At 41.6% G+C, this 22,216-nt stretch overlaps 1 protein-coding gene and 1 long non-coding RNA gene across 3 annotated transcripts in view; both read right to left on the bottom strand.

Moving 5' to 3' along the window:
* Nucleotides 1-1,063: 1,063 nt before the first annotated feature.
* On the bottom strand, nt 1,064-4,915 carry LOC126724179 (uncharacterized). Its single transcript, XR_007654668.1, has 3 exons — nt 4,704-4,915; nt 4,157-4,250; nt 1,064-1,544 (listed from the first exon to the last, which is right to left on the bottom strand). It is a non-coding gene; the product is annotated as an uncharacterized LOC126724179 (long non-coding RNA).
* A 12,433-nt stretch (nt 4,916-17,348) lies between these two features.
* LOC126724162 (callose synthase 1-like) overlaps nt 17,349-22,216 on the bottom strand; it is a 29,877-nt gene continuing 25,009 nt past the window's right edge. For both annotated transcript variants that reach the window (XM_050428505.1, XM_050428506.1), the window contains 6 exons: nt 19,770-19,882; nt 19,447-19,676; nt 18,563-19,357; nt 18,425-18,475; nt 18,095-18,280; nt 17,349-17,913 (listed from right to left, as the gene is read on the bottom strand). In XM_050428505.1, coding sequence (XP_050284462.1) covers nt 17,665-17,913; nt 18,095-18,280; nt 18,425-18,475; nt 18,563-19,357; nt 19,447-19,676; nt 19,770-19,882 — 1,624 coding nt within the window. In that variant the 3' untranslated portion in view covers nt 17,349-17,664. The remainder of the gene's footprint in view (nt 17,914-18,094; nt 18,281-18,424; nt 18,476-18,562; nt 19,358-19,446; nt 19,677-19,769; nt 19,883-22,216) is intronic.

The following is a 22,216-nucleotide window of genomic DNA, read 5'->3' as shown; positions in this document are numbered from 1 at the left end:
GGAAGCAAACACCACAGCACTACACTAAGAACTCAGAGTCACACTAAGTTGTTGGAATCACACAGAATTTAAAATCCAGCAATCTAAAAACTCAAAACAAACAGACCCAAAAGAAGTAGAGCTCCAATTAAAAAACCCACCAGCAATAAAAAATTCAATGCCCTAAAGCATGAATGAGGCAGTAAGAAGGGGAAAAAAAAAACATCAGGCAAAAGAATAGAGCACAAAAGGAACTGAGATTTAGAGATACCATAGCAGCTTCTATTAGTATTTATATATATAGTGTGAAGAGAGGAAGACAGGAAGGAAGGAAGACAAAGAGGCTACCGTTAGAAGGGAGTGAGGCTGGCGTGTGAAACCGTAGAACAAAAGGTGGGGAAGGGGAAAGAACTAAAACGTGGGGAGAATGTGTAACTGTTGAAGGGGAAGGGGAAAGAACTAAAATGTAGGGAGAGGAAATTGAAACCGTGTAACAAACAGAAAAAGAAAAACAAAAGTTTAAAGCGTGAAAACAAAGGGTTTTACAAAGGATTTCAGCTTAAAAGACTTTGGGTTTGGGCTTTTTGGTGGAATTAAATTTTGAAGAAGTGGGCTTTATGGTAGAGATAGGGCTAGAATTTATTTTATATTTATCACCATTTTAAAATTAATAAAAACTCTTTTAAAATTGTAGAACAAATTCATAAAAGAGGATGGAAATGACATGGCTGCTGATGTGGCTCAACGTGAGCGTAGCAAAATTAAATGCTACGCTTCAGCTTTTAGTATTATATAGATTAGTGTTTAACCCGCGCAATGCACGGGATCATTTGAAATCTCATAAGTAGAAGAGAAATTATTATCACTATACATTCTAAAGACTCTCAGTCATCACAACCCAGGAGAAAAAAAATTAAAAAATGAAAAATGAAAAATTGTAACTTTCAATTTCAATTTTGCTAGCAGCAAAACTGTGCCTACTCACCAAAAATGACTCTACACAGCATTTTTTACATATACAATAATCTAATGAGCTTATGTAGATAGCCGAACACACATAACTTAAAATAATGGTCAGCTTAGTGGGTAAATCTACTTTGTATTCAAATCTCAAAATATCATACTTCTCACTCTATTTATTTTAATCATTTGATCATGCTGTTAAAAATGACAGCAAATCAAGTGTCAAAGTGAAAATATAATAAAATTGTACAATAGAAATACAACTTCACATTTTGAACTTTGGTGGTATTTACTTAGGAGCCTGACAAATTACATTGAAATAAAACAGACATGCCTTTTCACTATACAAATAACCCAACCCAAAAGCTTAAATCAAAACTAACTTATATTTCTTAGTTCATAACCAAATCAAAGGGAAAAAAAAAAAAAATCTGTAACATTCAATTTCAACTGAAGTAAATGCTACTTGTGGAGGTAATAGACTCCCTTGAGATTCTAAAATGGCAGATTTTAATTGAATCAGCGCAGGTGAAACAAACTGGGCACCATCAACTGGTGTTGAAGACCTAGATGGATGCATTTTGTCAGCAGCAAAACGGTACCTATTCACATTTTGTCAGCATCATTTACATACACTTTCATAATGTTTTCCTTTATTTTAACTCAATAAGAAACTTTGGAAGTGTACTACCTTACATATGCCTAAAGCAAATTTGAGAAAAGCCAAGCTAGATGGATATTCTGTAAATCTCTAAAGCTACTATCTTTCAAGTTGAAAACATGAGTTTCATTTTGATCATTGAAGAAAATGCAATTTCTTTTATACGCAGTAAACTTTTCAGCAAAAATCGATAAACAACAATAATTACCCTCCTCCTTTCTTTATTAAAGTATCTATCTACAACATAGGTCAATATAGCTGGTGCTTTTCTTCATTCACCTTTCTTAATCTATGATCAATATATAGCAGGAGCTTTAACATAAATATACACTCACATATCAGAAGCTTGTGTTTGAACCAAAAGAAAATACTTAAAAAGCACTAATACAGATTAATATGTAAAAGAAAATTCTCCATCTTTTCATTGTGATCACTAACACCTATCAGCTTTTAAATATGGTTCAATGTTCTTTGATAAGTATCTATTTCGATTTTTCTTTCACCAGTGGAGGCAAAAATGAAGCCAACTTCAATGACAAATTGAATAAATTTTATCATATTAATATGGAATTGAAAAGAGTAGGAGTCAAAATGATAAGAATGATAAAAGTATCATGCACATTGTGCGGGTTATAAGCTAGTTATATATAAGAGCCGGAGTTAATAATTGGAAATTTTAGATTATACACACATCCAAGTTATGGAATTCATGAAGCTTTTCACCCATTATTATGTAATCTTCTATTCATACAATAAATGAATAAAATTAAAGCATCTATAAGCACTCAATCCAAAACACAAAGACATACACAATAAAAACAAATAAATTAAGAAAATAAACAAATCTAACCACAACAACATTTAAGAAAACCTGCCAATAAATAAGTTTATCAGCCTGAGAAAATTAAAAGAAACAAAGTCTAATAGAACAATTTTGAAATATATGAGAAATTATTATTAAAGCAAAAGGAAAGCGTAAGATGCTCCAAAAAAATAAAACAAAAACAAAATAAGCATTCTAGCAAATCAAAGATATATACCAATAAAAAAATAATAGTTAAATTAAATATCAAGAAGAAAAACAACAAAGGCAAAGCTTCATCTATTGTTACCTCCAAATCATATCACTCCCAAAAAAAAAAAACTTTGATTTTGTAATCCTTTAACATGCAGCCATCGACAGAACATAATCAGTTCAAGAAACTAAACAAAACAGAGCTAAAGAAATTGGGGAAAAAAAGAAGGAAATTAGGGAAAAAGGTAGCCTAACCTTAAATCTTGATTCAGTAATGCAACAAAACAGTATTTACTCATCAATATAAAATCAGCCCACTACCTTCTTTTTATCTTTTCATTGAGTTGCAAAGCAAAATTTTAAATAAAAACTCAAAAACTAACACCAAAGGCTGGATGCACGCACATATGAAGAATTATGTGAACATGAAATATTTTATGAATCATATACTTATTCAGAGCAGCCCAAACAGAAAAACCTACAAACATTGAAAAAAATTAAATGCTAAGAAATCAACCATTATTGAATGACGAACATATTTTTTCCTACACATATTCAAGGACTAAACCCCATGATGCCACTCCCCAAAAAAAAAAAGGGATTACAATAAATCAAAAAGAAAGCATCAAAATAAAGTGTATAACACATCAAGTAACAAAATGCTGACCTTGGATATAGGTGCTACAGAAAAGAAGCGAAACAGAATGGGTGTCAAATTAACAATTGGAAGGAGGGAGAGGTTTTATTTGGCCATTTTTTCTTTTACCAACTACCTATCCCTATGAATGCAGAACAAATAATGACTTAGATTGTCTCTGATGACATTGTGCACCTTTGTTTAGTATTATCTATAATTTTCAATTTCAAAGAAGGTAGTAAATAATCAAAGAATATAATAATTCCAATTTGGAAAAGATTATAATATTAATAAAGTAGGAAAAACTAAAATTATAATCTGAGGCCAAAACATTGAAAGAGACAGAATAAACATCCGGATTTTAATTCAAATTCGAATAACAAAAAGCAGTAGTAAAGATGTAAATTAAGTAGAGGAGAGAATTGGCTAAAGAAATCAATTTGTAAAGACAGAAGTTGGCTAAAACATGCAAATCAAAGCCAATTGAAACAGGAATAGAGTAAATGAACAAAATGATTTATAACTGTATTTGAAATTTTAGATATCAAAGAAGGAATGGGTTTTTCATTTTCTAGTAGAGAAAACAGTAAAAAAGAAATGGGTTTTTCATTTTCTGCTAGAGAAAACAGTAAAAAGAGAGGAGAGGCAGCAATTCAAAGAGCTTGAAAAGTCATTAATTAAACAAACGAACGTTCAGAAGCACAGAGATTAAAAAAGTGATAGGGATCTATATAGGATGCATTTGTGATTTGGTTCTGTCAAGTTTGAAAAGCTTTCACTATTATGCATTTCTGAATGCAGATCATGCCGTAAGAATTAATATTCACAACAAAACATCTAAAGAAAGAGAATGAACATCTGAATTTAAGTTCATATCCAAACACAGAAAATTGATACGTACCTTTCGTCGGTCTGTTGTTAGTTCCGATTCGGTTAGTCACGGAGTTGCGCCAAACTCTACCTCCATATCTCAAATCCCTAAATTGATAGCAAACCTAAAGAAAACAATAGAGTAAGAGATTAAACCAATTCTAACCTGTCTATTTACATAAATTAAACAAAACTACTTCTAACCAAAAAACCTAAATCATAACCAATCTAACCAAAATACCTGAATCATAGATAATGCCCAAATGGATCTCTCAAAAACAAACCCCACTGTCTAAAATTAAAAACAGAACATATGGGCTTTGTGCATGTATAAATATATATTAAATTTTTTAATTAAAAACGGTTTAAGCAAAATAAACAAAAGGCTTGCAACTAAAAAAACCTAGCGACACAGAGAGGGAAGGAGAAAGTGCCCGATCGAAAGTTTAGATTCACCCACAATTCCACCTCTCCGGTGCAAATCCATATACACACAGATCAAAATAGCGTGTTTCAAACCAACAAACATACGAAGAAAGAAAATCCAAAAGGAAACGAAAAAAAGAAAGAAGAGAAACCTTTAATCGCACGATTCTCCGCTGGATCGCAGTTTCTATTTTTTTTTTCTTCCGTTTCTCTGCATCACAATATGGCTTGATTGTCTAAGTCTGGCATGGGATGGCGATGGCCGGCCATACGAATCTTCACTAGATCGCAAGTTTTTCCCTTCCTCTGTGCCGCAGTATCGGTAGGCATTTTCTTTTAGAGAGAGAAATGTCCAGCGGAGTCTAGGGATGGCAATTTTTCCCCGCCCCGCTTGACCCGCCCCCTTCCGCTTCGCCCCATGCGGGTTTTCCCCGCCCCGCAAAGGTGGTGGGGCGGGGATGGGGCGAGATTTTAGACCCACACCACGGGGCGGGGCGGGGATGGGTTTACACTTTTTAAACCCGCCCCGCATTAATAAGGGTTAAATTGTAATTTTATTGTATCCTAAAACTCTACTATTTAAACAAAAATATCATCAGCTTATTTTATTCTACCTAACGTGGCTCTACCTCTTTTTTCTCTCTAGCAAAGTTGGAAATAAGGTACCAATTTTAACTTTTTTTTTTTTTTTTTGTCTTTATTGGAAACAAATTTATATACTATTGAATTGATGATTTCATTCATGATTCATACGGTCTTTCTCAACTTACTTTTCATCATGAACATAATATAATTTTTTTTAATGAGTTACGGCTCTGTGGCTCTAAATATGTGTCTGTGTCATTGTTTTTATAATTTTGTGTGGGCATTTGACTGCTTAACAACACTGTTTCTTTAAGCTTGTTAAAATTTTATTTTATCATGTTATGAGATTTTTGTTGTGATATTGTCTTGTTAAACATTTAGATAATATTATTTAGTTTTTGCTAAAAATTAGTTTGATTTGATAGGATAAATTTATTTATAATTTCAAGTATATTTTTATTATTGAAACATGTCATTTTATTTGAAAAAATGGTAATAATTGTAGGGAAAATTAACAAGAAATAAAGTTTTACGGTGTAGGGCGGGGCTTCGCGGGTCTTCGCGGAGCCTTAAGGGGCGGGGATGGGGCAAGAAATTTTCCCCATCATGCGAGGCGGGGCGGGGATGGGGCAAGAAAAATCCATGCGGGGTGGGGGCGAAGATCTCATCCTTCGGCCCCACCCCGCCCCATTGCCATCCCTAGCGGAGTCTGATGACAAAAGATAGCTAGGGTTTTTTTAATTGCAACGTGTTTTTTATTTTATTTTGGGTTTTTTATTTTTTAATATACCAAAAAAACAGTCAAACGGTGTTGTTGCTTTTAAAACAATATAATGTATCGCTTTTTAAAGTGGAATGTGTTTGAATTTTAGATAGGCAGTTATCCTATTTGTCAGCACGGCCTTAGTTGTAGGATTCCACTTTCTCTCAGCTTCTGCTATTATATATAGTATATGATATGATATTGATTTATTGCAAGTATAAATAGCCTATTTCAATTATTGACACTAAAAAGTTCGTAAATCTGATTTTTAGAAGTTCATAAACAAAAACTGTGGGGCCCGGCCCAAAAATGATGGGCTATTCCAAACTCAGGCCCGTCCGAGGAGCGTACTGTCCGAAGAGAAGCCTCATATGAAGCGTTACTCAACCCCAATAGCGCCAAGGAAACCTGTCCGAGGAGTAACTCCTCCTCGGACATCACGAAGCCCAGACGAGGAACTTTCCCCAGCCATTTCAGCTCATCTTCCCAACATATAAAATGAATTAAATCCAAAATATCTCATGAAAGGCTACCACCACATTAATTGCGCCCCAACCACCCTCTTGGCCGCATTAATGAGGAAAAGACTCCTGAACAGTACCGCCTTGGCCTCTGCAACTCACAAAGGGTCTGATGAGGGCGTCTGATGGGACAGGTGCTCAAGTGGATGCTTGGATGATTAACAGGTGTAAGGTTGAGATGAAAAGAAGAGAAATATATAATGTAGTGGAGTCCCTCAAAGAAGGGGACGAGAGAACTGTATCAGGAACAAAAAAAGAAATAAAATCCGACTTGAGAAAGGTCCATTCTGGTGTTTTTATTTTTCTTTTTGCAAACAATATTGTCCATGCATTAGACCGAACAAGTTCACTGAGGCTAAACTCTTTGACCCATCCTCTACAAATAATTATTGTGGGTTGCGCTTTGGGCCAAGGCCTAATCAACATAAGTTGGGCCAGGAAAATCATGCAACCACAATTGGCGCCGTCTGTGGGAAGAGCTAAGGCATCAGCTAGCGCAACGGTCGAGCATGGAAGAACTAGATCCGCACCAGGAGGATCCTCACCAAGCTAACTCCCAACGGACACGACCCGCCGAGTCCCAGAGGCAAAATAACCCAACCAACCCAGGCGGCAGGGGGAATCGTGAGGGAAGTGTGCATACTATCCAGACGAGCCAGAGTCACACTCAGACAGGAAGTCACGTGTCTCAGAGGCGAAATAGTCACCAAGCCATGCAGCGAGAGATAGATGACTTAAAAAGGAAGTTACGACGTGTACAGCGAAGACGATCTCCCTCTGACTCAGGCGATTCTTCTAATGCGGAGGACATGAGTTACAGACGAAGGTCAAGGACCCCCCCAAGTGAGACCTTTTCTTACGAAAAGGAACCACGCCCAGTACGGAAGTATGAGAGCTCATCCAGCAAAGGTTCGGGGAGCGACGCCATGAAGAAGGCGTTGGATCAGGTCTCAAGGTCACCCTTCACGAGTAGAATCGAAGGGGCTAAGCTGCCAAGACGCTTCAACCAACCGGTATTCGCCATCTATACCGGCAGAACAGACCCGGTAGAGCACGTGAGTCAGTTCAACCAAAAAATGGCGATCTATTCGCAAAACGAAGCCCTAATGTGCAAGATCTTCCCATCCAGCTTGGGATCGATGGCAATGAGGTGGTTCAACAGCCTGAAGACAAACTCCGTAGGCTCCTACAAGCAGCTCACTCAAGCTTTTTGCTCCCGTTTTATTACAAACACCAGAGTCCCTCTACCTCTCAGTTCGCTACTGTCCTTATCCATGCATGAAGGAGAAACTCTGAAAGCATACTCGGATAGGTATTGGGAGGTGTATAACGATTTAGATGACAACCATGATAATGTTGCTATCAGCACTTTCAAAAGCGGCCTCCCTACCGGGCATGGCTTGAGGAAATCCCTCACCGGAAAACCAGTTACTGACGTCCAACAGTTAATGGATAGGATCGACAAGTACAAAAGAGTGGAGGAGGATCAACTGCAACGGAAGGGAAAGGAGAAGGTTATCCCCCTTAAAGCAAATGATTTCAGGACGGAACGTCACAATCCTGGTCAGCCGAGGAGAGATTTTCCGCGACAGGCTGGGCAGAATAGCCCGCAAACAGTGAATGCCGTATTCAGAGAACCGGTACAACAAGTACTGGAGAAAGTAAGGGATGAACCCTATTTCAGATGGCCGGGAAAGATGGCTGGAGACCCTGCCAGACGTAATCAGAACTTGTATTGCCACTATCATCAGGACCACGGGCATACTACTGAGGACTGCAGGAATCTGTGGAATCACCTGGATCAATTGGTCCGAGAAGGAAAGCTACGTCACCTGCTGCACCCATCGAGCGGCCATCCCGGTCAAGCAACACAAAAACCTCGAAGGGACGTGTCATTAAGACCCCCCACCGGGACGATACATGTCATCCTCGCTGCACCGGGAAGAACTGGGCCACCCATCCCCAGGGTATTAGCCGTGGATCGCCTTCCCTCTGAGAGCAGGCAAAGGGAAGCTCTTTGATACTGGGATTCTCGGATGAGGATAAGAGAGGAACAATTCAACCTCACGATGATGCCTTGGTGGTCACCTTGCGGATTGGGGGTTTCGATGTGAAAAGGGTGTTAGTAGACTCTGGAAGTGCGGTGGAGATAATGTACCCTGACCTATACAAGGGGCTGAACTTGAAGCCGGAAGATTTGACAGCTTACGACTACCCCCTTCTCAGCTTCGAGGGGAAGTTTGTTACGCCAAAGGGGCAAATCCGACTGCCCGTACAGACTGGGGCGGAAGTGGTGGAGGTGAATTTTATCGTGGTCGACGCTTATTCACCCTACACCACGATAGTTACAAAGCCATGGATCCACAGCCTAGAGGCCGTGACCTCCACACTTCACCAAAAAGTAAAATACCCATCCAGAGGACGAGTGGAAGAGATCCGAGGAGATCAGGCCGTGGCCAGGAAGTGTGTGGTGGCCGCCATTTTACATCGGCCCTTGGACGAGTCCTCGGTCCCAAAAAGCTTATAGCAACCAGCCTCCTTGGCAAAGCAAGACGAGGGGCTGGCCGAGGAGATAAGGTGTGAAGGTTTAGATAAGGTTGCTGTCAGCAATGACCCGGAGAAGTTCTTTCAGGTCGGCTCTGAATTGCCCTCTCAAGAAAAGGAGGAATTGGTCAGATTTCTCAGAGAAAATGTCGACGTATTCGCTTGGGACGCCTACGATGCCCCTGGAGTTGATCCCAACCTCATGAGCCACCACCTGAACGTCAACCCCTCTTCCACTCCGAGGAAGCAGCCACCCCGACGCCCTTCAAAGGAACACGCTAGTGCCGTAAGAGACGAGGTGGCCAAGTTGAAAAGAGCAGGGGCTATCAAAGAGGTCTTTTATCCTGAATGGTTGGCGAACACAGTGGTGGTAAGGAAGAAGACGGGGAAGTGGAGGGTCTGCGTGGACTTCACGGACCTGAACAAGGCGTGCCCCAAGGACCCATTCCCTCTACCCAAAATCGATCGATTGGTGGATGCAACCGTGGGGCACCCTCGAATGAGCTTCCTGGACGCCTTCCAGGGCTATCATCAGATACCCCTTGCGCTAGAGGACCAAGAGAAAACGGCCTTCATGACGCCCATCGGAAATTATCATTATAAGGTGATGCCATTCGAGCTAAAGAACGCGGGCTCAACCTACCAAAGGATGATGACTCGGATGTTCGAGCCACAACTGAGCAAGATCATTGAGGTGTATATAGACGATATGGTTGTGAAGAGTAAAAGGGAGTCCGAGCACGTAAAAGACCTTGGAACAGTCTTCGCTATCTTAAGGGAGCACCGGTTGCGGCTGAATGCCTCCAAATGTTCATTCGGGGTCGGGTCTGGGAAATTCCTAGGGTACATGGTCACCCATAGGGGAATAGAAGTAAGTCCCGACCAAATCAAAGCCATTAACAGTCTACAGACTCCTCGGAACCCGAAGGAGGTGCAGAAGCTCACTGGCATGATTGCGGCATTAAACCGGTTCATATCGCGATCAGCGGATCGATGTCGGCCTTTTTACCTCCTGATAAACAAGTGGAAAGAGTTTAAATGGTCGGAGGATTGCGTTCAGGCTTTCCAACAGCTTAAGGACTACCTGTCCCGACCACCCATCATGTCCAGTCCGGAGGCAGACGAGGTGCTGTTTGTCTACATCGCCGTAGCTCCCCACGCCGTAAGCCTGGTACTGATACGGGATGATAATGGGGTGCAGCGACCGGTGTACTATGTGAGCAAATCACTACATGAGGCCGAGGTGCGATACCTACCCTTAGAAAAGGCAATTCTGGCGATAGTGCATGTAACCCGGAAGCTTCCTCATTACTTTCAGGCGCATACGGTCATCGTTCTGACTCAGCTTCCCCTTCGAGTCGTGCTTCGAAGCGCTGACTACACAAGAAGGATCGCCATGTGGAGTGCTCTTTTGGGGGCTTTTGATATTAAATATATGCCCAGACCCTCCGTCAAAGGACAGGTCCTCGCAGACTTGGTAGCGGAGTTTGCTGAGCCCTCTATAGAAACGATGACCAAGAAGAAAGACCTGGGTGGAAAACTGGTTGGCGCAGTTTCAGCCGGGGAGACCATGCATTGGAAGGTCTACGTGGATGGCGCGGCCAACCAGAGAGGATCAGGAGTTGGGATAGTGTTAATATCGCCGGACGGCGCTGTCATTGAAAAGTCATTAAGACTCGGATTCTCGGCTACGAACAATGAAGCCGAATACGAAGCCTTACTTCAAGGAATGGCAATGGTTCAAAGATTGGGTGGAAGAGTAATAGAAGCCTTCTCGGACTCCAGATTAGTGGTCGGACAAGTGATGGGAGAGCTAGAAGCTCGAGATACTAGGATGCAAGAGTATCTGGGGCAAGTCAAACGGCTACAGACGAGTTTTGAATCCTTCAGTCTGACGCACATCTCCAGGAGCGTAAACACTCATGCAGACTCGCTGGCCACTCTTGCCACGTCCTCGGCACATAATTTGCCACGAATGATCCTAGTCGAAGATCTAGTCAAGGCCAGTCTCATCAGCGGAAACCCGACCCAGGTCCATCAGATTAGACAGAGCCCCAGTTGGATGGACCCTATAAGGAATTTCCTCCAAGACGATATCCTACCGGAAGAAAAACTAGAAGCCGAGAAGATACGTAGAAATGCTCCTCGTTTTTGGCTATCAGAGGACCGCAAACTTTATCGGCGCTCCTACTCTGGACCGTACTTACTCTGCGTACATCCAGAAGAGTCTGAGTCTCTTCTTGAGGAGTTGCATGAGGGAGTATGTGGAAGTCACACCGGAGGAAGATCGCTGGCGCACAGAGCACTCACCCAAGGATACTGGTGGCCGAACATGCAGAGACAGGCCCAGGAATACGCTAAGAAGTGCGATCAGTGCCAAAGATTCGCCCCAAATATCCACCAACCCGGAGGGGTTCTCAACCCACTCTCCAGTCCATGGCCGTTCGCGCAATGGGGTCTTGATATTGTCGGGCCTTTCCCCAAGGCTGCGGGGAACAAGCGATACATAATAGTCGGAACCGATTACTTCACTAAATGGGTGGAGGCTGAACCTTTGGCCAACATCAGGGACGTGGACGCCCAGAAATTCATCTGGAAGAACATTATCACCCGCTTCGGAATTCCGAGAACACTCATTTCCGACAATGGTCTTCAGTTTGACAGCAAGAATTTTAGGGAGTATTGCCGTGAGTTCGGGATCATTAATCGATATTCCACCCCCGCATACCCCCAAGGAAATGGGCAAGTCGAGGCCGTAAACAAGGTCATAGTGAACGGATTGAAGAAAAGACTGGATGAGTCAAAGGGGAGATGGGTAGAAGAACTACCGCACGTCTTATGGACCTATCGGACAACGCCGCAGCGTTCAACTGGTGAAACCCCCTTCTCAATGACTTATGGGGCTGAGGCTGTGCTTCCGATCGAGAACAATTTCCCCACGTTGAGGTCTAGCTCGTTTACCCCAAGCGATAACGATGAGTTGCTAGGAAGAAGTCTGGACCTAGCCGAGGAAAGAAGGGAAATGGCCACGATTCACATGGCCTATTATCACCAGAAGCTAAGACAAGGATATGATGCTAACGTCAAATTGCAGCCTCTGGGTCCAGGTGATCTCGTGATGAGGAAGATTCTTGGCAGCGCAAAGAACCCCTCTTGGGGCAAGTTGGGGCCCAATTGGGAGGGATCATACCGTGTCACATCCGTGGCCGGAATAGGCGCCTACTACCTAGAAGATTTGGATGAAAAAGCTGTACCTCGACCATGGAATGTAAATAACCTCAGGAGGTATTATTATTAATAAGAATGGCTTAGCATACATTTTCTTTTATGACTATTTGCCGCTTGCCAGTCTACATTACAATTATTTATAAGTTTTAAACAGAACCTAAGTCCTGCATGGCTCCTCGGACCACAGACTTGGGGGAAATTAATACTTAAGCCAATTATTTATAAGTTTTAAACAGAACCTAAGTCCTGCATGGCTCCTCGGACCACAGACTTGGGGGAAATTAATACTTAAGCCAACTATTTATAAGTTTTAAACAAAACCTAAGTCCTGCATGGCTCCTCGGACTACAGACTTTTGGGGAAATTATTACTCATGACAGTTCATAGTTTTAAACAGAACCTAAGTCCTGCATGGCTCCTCGGACCACAGACTTTGGGGAAATTATTACTCATGACAATTCATAGTTTTAAGCAGAACCTAAGTCCTGCCTGGCTCCTTGGACCACAGACTTTTGGGGAGATTATTACTTGTGATAGATTGGGAGATTATTACTTAAAGGAAATCATTTTAATGCGTGCGCGCAGTTTAGTACCATCGCAATCGTCAAATGCGTAGCGCCAAAAACCCATTTTATTTTGACCGATTACCCATATCCACATCGATCGTAAATGTTTAAAGAAGAGTGCTACTAACACACATCCGTAGTAGGCAAAACGAACATTTTATATTAATATTCCGAGTACATTAGAAAGAGAGGTCCTTACAAAAAAGGGAAAAGTAGGATAACTCTCATTTAAAAGAAAAATAAAATAAAATAAAAAATAAAAACTATTTACAGAGATTGAAAGCCTAAAAGGCTAAGCTTGAGCAGGAGGATCTTCTTTCTGCTCGGGCTGAGGAGGAGGAACCTCGATGGTAGAGTCTGCGGCGGGATCCTCCGCCATATCAGGCACAAGGACGGCATCAGGCACCGCCAGGTCCTGCTCCGAGGCCACTTGGGCGTCTTCAGGATTCGCACGGATCTCCCTAGGATAGAAGATGCTCTCGGGCAGTCTTAGTGCCAAATCCGCAAGAACTCCTGCAGCGTCGAGAGCATGAGCCCATGAAATGCCGCAGTACTCCCTGCATACCTCGGGAATCTCCTCAGACAGCCTGGCCTCCGTCTCTTCAGCCCCGAGCTGGCGAGCAGCATTCTTCTCGGCCTCTGTAGCCTCTCGGATCAGCTGGGCCTCCTCCTTTACCTGCCTCAGCTCATCCTCTACTTTTTGCAGGGCAATCTTGAGATCCTGCATTGCCTGCCTCTCGGTGATGAGGTTAAGCTGCGTCGTGTACAGCTCTTTGCGCTGGTCCTCCGCCTAGGTCTCAGCACTCTTTAAACCAGCCTCTGCACTTTTGCGCCGGTTCTCCGACACCTTGAACTCGTCCGTGAGTTTAAGGTGCTCGTGCTTGAGGGACCCCAAGGCTTTCTCCATCTCTGCCCGAGCCTGGGTCTCAGCCTCAACCCGACTACGGCTATCGCGGCAAAACTCATCAGCCACGAACACCTGCTGGGTAATCTGCGAACGAAACAAGAGTGTTAAAGAAATCTAGCAGGGATAGGTAAATTAATAAAACAGTAAAAGGATTACTTACCAACGCGAGATCCCTTTTTAGGGATAGGAAGAGCTCGTGCTGAGAGAACCGCCTATAAGCCTCCATGTCCCGAGGAAGGAGTAGGGGTTGCTCTAAGGCGTCAGCCACGTACCCTGCTCGGCCTCGGTTATACTCTCGGACCGAAGCATTGGAAAGGATGGCCACCCCATCCAGTTCCAACTTGGGGTTCCATGCACGAGGGGCAGCGCGCACTTCAGCAACGTTCTCCTCATCCCGGCTCTCCGAGGAGTTACCCCTTCTGCTCCTTGGCGCCCGCGTGGTCTTTTGTTGCTTGGTCGGCTGGGCAATCACCTCACCTTCCTCAGTAGTGTCAACCGGCCTCTTCTTCTTAAGGTCCGGATCAACCTTAAGACCAGGGTCCAAGACGCCTAGAGGGACCACAGGGGGAAGGGTTTTGACCTGTGGAGGAGTTGGTCCCTTCGATGACTGACTCTTCGATGACTGACCTTTCCCTCGGGAGGACATCAGCTCCTTTAGAGTCTTTCCCTTTCCTGCCATGGGCTCTATCTCTTCGTCTGAAGTATCGTCCGAGCAGATAACGATTGAGGGAATACCAACTGCGGAATGTTGGTCCTGCTCTGCTTCGGGATTAGAAAGCTCCACCAAGGGGTTTTGCTGAATTTCCTCCTCGAAGTAAAACTTATCTATCTCTTCCTCAAGGGAAAGACGAGATGATTCAGCCTTTTCTTCAACCAAAACAGCAGCGCCAGGCTCGTTTACCGGAGGTAGCTGCTCTGCTAAGTAGGGATTTCTGACACCTGGCAACACAACTGGTGGCAAATCGTGGTCAGCTAGGAATCCGTCCTGGGACACGTCAATTCTAGCCAGCCTCGGACTGCCAGCCCTTATAGCGTGACCGACTGCCTGAAAAGCGCTGCTCAGAGGTTGGTAACCCAGAACCAGATGGGCCGCACACAACTGTCCGTCCTGGGCGACGTAAATCTTCGACCTGAGAAGATAGTTCAGCGCTGGCACGTTCACAAGGCTTATCCGAGGAGCAACGTGACTTTTGTCTGCAAACAAACCAAGAAAAGTGAGGTTAGACCATGAAATTTTCCAATTACAAAGAAAGCAAGAAAAATAACCCCTCAACACTAAATCTTTTCCCCAAAAAGGATCAATCCTAAAAGCGCCGCACCTGGGTTTCCTGCCCGAGTTGGACAATGAATACCGTCGAACCACTCCCCAGAAGCAATGAGGAAGTCATTCTTCACGGTCTTATTGGAAACTGGAAGACAAGAGATCAACCTAACGTCCTCGTTCCGGGATTTAAGATAATACCCATCATCCCCGAGGCGGTGACATTCGTACAGATAAGCCACATCGTGCCAAGTAAGGCCTAGATTCATCCGCTCGTTTAAGACATCTACACAGCCTAGTATCTTGAACATATTCGGGGCACACTAATACGGCGTCAACCTATGGTTGAACAGGTATTCCCTCGTGATCCTACGCATGGGAAGTGTCATCCCTCCCTCTATGAAAGCAATCATGGGGATAACGACTTCTCCCACAACTCTATCTGTCAATACTCCTTCCAGAGGACAGTACCGCAGCCCAACCCCAGGGGGAATGTGATATTTAGCCCTAAAGGCCTCCATAGCGGCTGGAGTTTTTACTAATTTTTCGAATCTACCCATCTGAACTGAAAGGGGGAAATGAAAGTAGAGACCACGAAGAAAAGTAAAGTCCGAGGAGGGAATTGAAACGGAGAGAAAAGCGAAATGTACTGGTACCTTCACAAAACGCTCAAGGGGACGCTTGGAAATCTCTCTTGGACGAAATGCTTCACAAAAACGGCTACGGCGGCGTAACGAACGCAAGTGTTCGTATATCTCTAGGATTCGATGTAGTTCTCTGGAGTCTTTTGAGGTTTGTGAAATGCAGATGAAAGAAGGAACTGAACCCCTCTGACGTCTTATATAGCCGGGAGGAGAGAGAAAAGATCATCCCTGCCTAAAAATACGGGAAAGAACGATGGCCGTTCGATCCACGCCAAGCCGTTGGATGAAGGGAACATAACGCCTCCAGAAGTTAATGGCCACGCCTCGTAAATTGTAGCGCGTCAAAAGTAACGGTCCGCACGCGCGCCCCACGATCTCCTTATTTCCCTCCACTCACAAACATCAAAACCCCGCTTTTCCCCTCGGAGGGAGGTAAAAACCGGAGTTTTGAGGGGCTATTGTGGGGCCCGGCCCAAAAATGATGGGCTATTCCAAACTCAGGCCCGTCCGAGGAGCGTACTGTCCGAAGAGAAGCCTCATATGAAGCGTTACTCAACCCCAATAGCGCCAAGGAAACCTGTCCGAGGAGCAACTCCTCGGACATCACGAAGCCCAGACGAGGAACTTTCCCCAGCCATTTCAGCTCATCTTCCCAACATATAAAATGAATTAAATCCAAAATATCTCATGGAAGGCTACCACCACATTAATTGCGCCCCAACCACCCTCTTGGCCACATTAATGAGGAAAAGACTCCTGAACAGTACCGCCTTGGCCTCTGCAACTCACAAAGGGTCTGATGAGGGCGTCTGATGGGACAGGTGCTCAAGTGGATGCTTGGATGATTAACAGGTGTAAGGTTGAGATGAAAAGAAGAGAAATATATAATGTAGTGGAGTCCCTCAAAGAAGGGGACGAGAGAACTGTATCAGGAACAAAAAAAGAAATAAAATCAGACTTGAGAAAGGTCCATTCTGGTGTTTTTATTTTTCTTTTTGCAAACAATATTGTCCATGCATTAGACCGAACAAGTTCACTGAGGCTAAGCTCTTTGACCCATTCTCTACAAATAATTATTGTGGGTTGCGCTTTGGGCCAAGGCCTAATCAACATAAGTTGGGCCAGGAAAATTGTGCAACCACAAAAACTATTATATCTAATTAACTCAAATAATAAAGTTGCAACTATAATTTAGTTGTAAGTTATTAGAATAGATTTTTGAAGGGGTAAAAAAATTCGTTGTACTGTTCGCTATATGTGTAAGGAAAGAATAAGCGAATAAAGTAGCTTGTGGACAAGTTCGAGTTACCATATTTTCATCTCTTACCCTATTTTAGGTAACCACTTACCAATGCTCTAGGTCTTAGCTTAGCTAAAGGCTATTTTTAAGGTAAAAGCTCTTTAACAAAATGTCAAACCTTCAAAAGTCTTGTAGTTCAATCAGTTGACATCTCATGGTGTTTGAATGAAGAAACACAATCTTCAAATTCCCCATCTCCCAACTACCAAATTATCTCCTTCCCCCCCCCCCCCCCCCCCAAAAAAAAGAGAAAAGAAAACAAAAAACAAAAACAAAAACAAAACAAAATGCAAACAGATGACAAATTTTGCTAAAAAGCTTTTACATCTCCATAAAGCTCTTCAACTCTCCCTTAATGCAATGCTAGACACACATATTAAAAAAATAAGGATTTAAATTTGACTAGAAAATCTTAATAATATCTAAAATCGAGGAAATAAAACCACATTCTAGAAAATTCTAGAAATTACAAAACTCAAAATAAGAAGCTTCCTGTGAATGGTACTGAAAAAGACATGCAATGCAAGCTGCTTACATTGTCAACTTTAAGCTGATTGCAAGGCCCAATAACCGTAAACGAGTAGCTAGCACAACTTACAAATTGATAATTTTCTATCTTCTCAAGTTTCTAATAAAAAGAGTCATTGATTTACATGATCACATCTCCCAATCAAGTGGGACATGTTATACAAACACATCAATGAAATGGTTTTTCCATATCATGTGCAAGGGTGAAATTAACACTGAAGAGTAAGAGATATATTAAATTAATGGAACTGTTGTTGGGAATGCATTTACTCTTTGTTGTTGGCAGAGCGCTCCTTCTTCTTTCCACCAAGAATACGGGAAATTTGTAAACCTCTGCTGAATGCTTGATTGAAGAGCATTCGTGTTTGGAATTCGGACACAAATGGAAACCAAGCCAAGAATGCAACTGGGGTGAACAGAAGCAAGCCCATGATTATTTCATATCCACGAGCAAGCGCCTTGATTGATCCCCAAAATCCACTATGTTCAATCAGTGGCTTACTAGCTTGTGCAATCTAAAATAATAAAGAAAAAGCAGGAAGAAAAGAAGCAAATATTAGGTTTGATAAATACAAATAACAACAATTGAAGCCCACATCTGCATAGACCTTGGAAAAAATGGAAGGTAAAGACCAAAAGAGAGTAAATAAAATAACATATGGAAGGACTACTATGATAGTAAGATGTTTTACTGACCTGGAGCATTCCCCATCCCGTTGGCATGAAAGCAAGAATGCACACTATGATGTCCCGAAGCGTCATATGAGGAACTGCTATTAAGGTAATGAAAACAGCAAGGAATGTCAGGGCAATTAGACCCTTGATCAATCGAAACACAAGCTGGAAGTTTGCACTTAATCGTCGCCTTCCAACTGACACAATCTGCAAAAGGTTCAATAAAAATATTATGATATAATTTAATTTAAAACTTGTTGCTGTCATGATGTGATATCAAGGGATAGAGTTTCCTATGAGATTATTCTCAAACAAGAGAAAATAATGAGTCTGAAGGCTTGTGCTACATACCTTCATCAACAACAATACTACAACGATCACAATCCATGAGACTCCATAAACCTGTTAACCAGATCAAATTAATTAGAATTATTGTAGCCACCCAGTTTATTAACATTTCTTAATGTTGAAGAAAAACACAGCATATACCAGAAAGCTTTTGCTCTTTGTAATGCTCAAATGATATACAAGCCCATATTGATAGATGAAAAAGCGCAATGATAACAATATCTCAACAATAATACCACGCTTCCCAGAATATCGGAGATGATCATGTTCCTTTTCCCACCAAGATTCCCAACTTTTTTCTGGAAGTACACCTATCCCTCCACGGTTGTTTATCCATTTATTCCAATCTGTCCAGTCATCAACAATCTTTTGCCACTCAAAGCCTGATGGATTGAAGAGGAAAGGAGCAAAAAGCCATGCCCCCACCATGAACCATATTGAAAAAGTGATCAAGACATATGAAACTCCGCCTCCATATGATTGGCCAAATATTTGGTACACAATAAGCAGAATCATCAATTCAATGCCCTTAACAAAATGGCTGCGAGAATACAGCCTGTAGTTCTCAGCAAACTTAGCATGGACCACTACAAAACCTCGACCTGTACCTCTGTATCGTGCACCCCCATGAAGCAATGTCCTTCCATAATAGTGAGTCTTCGTTCCCAAAGAAAATGTGAAGAAGACAGGGGCCAACTGTAATTGCATTAATATGAAATCAGTTAATGCAGTACGGAAGCCTCTTTCTAAACCAATTTCCATCATCATAGGCAAGGACATCAGAAATCCAATTTGCACAATAGATTGAGAAGCTAGAGCTACTTGAAGAGGCTTATTGTCTCGAATAGCAGGTTCAGTGCTCAGCCCTTTTTCAAGTCCACTGACAACAAGATAAAGGCGGCCATAGAGAAACACATAGACTGTGAGCACAGTCAGCTGTCAAAACCAGAAATAGAGTAATGATTCACATAACTATATGGGACCATACAATATATATAGGAAAATAAGTAATATTTCATACATACCAAGGTACTGAAATAGAAACCAACCGTGGTGAAATAACATGACATCATTCGGAAGAAATCAAATCTGTGACCAAGCCGATATATGTCACGACTCAATGTCTGCTCACCATTCCCATTAGCGATCTTGGCCTCAAACATTGAGATCTGTTGAAGGCCGACATCCCTCCCCTTACCAACTTGTATATATTCATGATGAGTAACATTGCCTTCGCGTAATGTAGAATTGAAACCTGCATACCATGGATAGATGTAAACAAATGGGCCAATCTAAACTCACATACTCATTTAGTCTATACGAAACAAGCTCTCCAGATAGACAATACCAGCAAATATGTCCTCGCTTAAATTGATGACTTTGGAAGCTTTGCTGACACCCCCTCTAGGAAGGTGGAACAGTCTATCAAAAACATCCGGATGACCATAGTGGAACCGAACTCTGAATGAGCAGCAGAAAATTACAGATTCAGTGCATCAGACTTGAGCATTAAATAACCAAAGGATATATCAAGTGGGAAAAATGAAACTGGAAAAAAAATGTAAAGTTTGGGTGGAGAAACTTCATTGATATTATAGCTTCATAAAAGAATGCAAGCTTAGGAAGGTAACTGGCCATAGTATAGTTTCAAACATTACATTTCATAGTTTGGAATCATCTATTAGTTGTAGCTTGTCACTTGTATCAGGCTTAAAAATCCCAAAAGGACATGGGGTAAGATTTGGGTGCAAAATCTTCAAACACCACTGAATATTTTAACACAACTAAGAGGAAATGGTTCAAACTTTGAAAAGCCCAGTAGTATCAATTTTTTTATAGGGGAGATAGCCATTGGCCAACAAAAGAGAGAATTTTGAAGCCAAACATTTGAAATTTGGTCATATAGTATAGAAACATTCAAATTGTGTGTTGTGAATCCTCTGTAATTTCAATAATTTAAATAAAAGAAGAAAAAATAATTCATCTTCAAAGGATTTAATCTTAGTGCTGAATTAAAAATTGAAAAAAATTTTTTTTTGAAGCTTCACATAATTTTTCTAGCATTCTCATTTTTTGATGCTGGTACGATGGCAAGTTCCCTCTGTCCAAATGATGTGTCAAGGGTTCTAGTCTAGGGATCAACTTTTCTTAAAATGGGTGTAAGCAACCTACCAATCACCTTTCCCAAATTTGCAAAAGCAGGAGCCTTATGACTTGAGTTAGGTGGAGCCAAGATTTGAGTTCAAAGGGGGAAAAATTTATAAGCAACGCACATGGGCACACACACAAAAAATAACATTAATATGTTTGCTATACTATTATTTCTATTAGGCATATATTTACATTTGAATAATTTTTTTAATTAAAAATTCCATTTACAATTCTCATAAAAGATTTTAGTAGTTGGATACTCAAGTACAAATCATATTGTGGGGGAGGATTTTGTTCCACGCCCCGCAAGCTATTTTTCCTCTTTGGGGAGCCAAGCCCGCAAGGTTTTGTTCTCAGTACCACGTGTGGGGTTTGGGATTTTTGGGGTGCTTTGACCCTGTGACACCCTAGTCCCACATCAGCAAGAGATGCGCCTCACTCATGGTTTATAAGCCCTTGGAGCGACCATGAGCGACCATGACACCCTAGTGGTACACTCATGGTCGCTCCAAGGGCTTATAAACCATGAGTGAGGCGCATCTCTTGCTGATGTGGGACTAGGGTGTCACAGGGTCAAAGCACCCCAAAAATCCCAAACCCCACACGTGGTACTGAGAACAAAACCTTGCGGGCTTGGCTCCCCAAAGAGGAAAAATAGCTTGCGGGGCGTGGAACAAAATCCTTCCCCACAAAAAGGCGCTTTTTGAGGGACTATGCCCATCTCGAGTATTGTCCGCTTTGGGGCAAGGGTGGGATTGGCTTGGCCATGTCCGACACCGCATGATACCCGCACGGTTTTGTTACCCTCAAGGGGCACGCCTCTACCACTACTACACAGATTTTGTTCCACGCCTCGCAAGCTGTTTGTCCTCTTTGGGGAGCCAAGCCCGCAAGGTTTTGTTCTCAGTACCAAGTGTGGTGTTTGGGATTTTTGGGGTGCTTTGACACATATGAATATGATATTTTAGTGAACAAATTGTAATATTTTAAAAACAAAATTGTGAACTTATAAACACTTGAAAATTCAAAGTTTAAAATGAAAACAATATTGAGCTCTAGAATTTATTATATAATTATCTTTACATTTTTTGCTTACGCAAATAAAAGAAGAATAAATTATTGCACTAGAAATTTATTTTTCTTTTATCATTTTTATCACTTCAAAAGCAATAATAATGTTCTTTTTCAATCTTTTCAATTAAAACTTGTGCTTCTTTACTTATTCATTTTTTTATGTTTGTCTTTCTTTTTTATATTTTGAGCTTTAAAAAACATTGATAGATTATGAATGATTTTATTTTTCTTTTATATTTAATGAAGTTTTCATATAAAAAAAAATAGTAGTCTAAAGATAATTTCACAAATGAAAAAAAATATGTAAAAGCAAATTCATACAAACAGGGTAAAAAAATAAATGAAATACAAAAATTAAGATGGGACCAGCAACGTGAAGGGGAGGGAACAAGTTGATAAAAGGACAACCAAAAAAAAAAAAAAAACCTTGAAACTCACAAAAAAATTATTACTCTTTGAGCTCTATTTCCTCATAATCTTGTTATTTGGTGTAGGCATATTGATTGGAGGTACCAAACTCACTAGGTAATATGATAAATAAGTAAACCTCTTAGTAAATTTTGGGCAGGC

The sequence above is a fragment of the Quercus robur genome, chromosome 4 (genome assembly GCF_932294415.1).
Source record: "Quercus robur chromosome 4, dhQueRobu3.1, whole genome shotgun sequence".
Lineage (NCBI taxonomy): Eukaryota > Viridiplantae > Streptophyta > Magnoliopsida > Fagales > Fagaceae > Quercus > Quercus robur.
The sequence above is the reverse complement of the archived record's forward strand: the minus strand, read 5'-3'. Positions and strand labels throughout refer to the sequence as shown.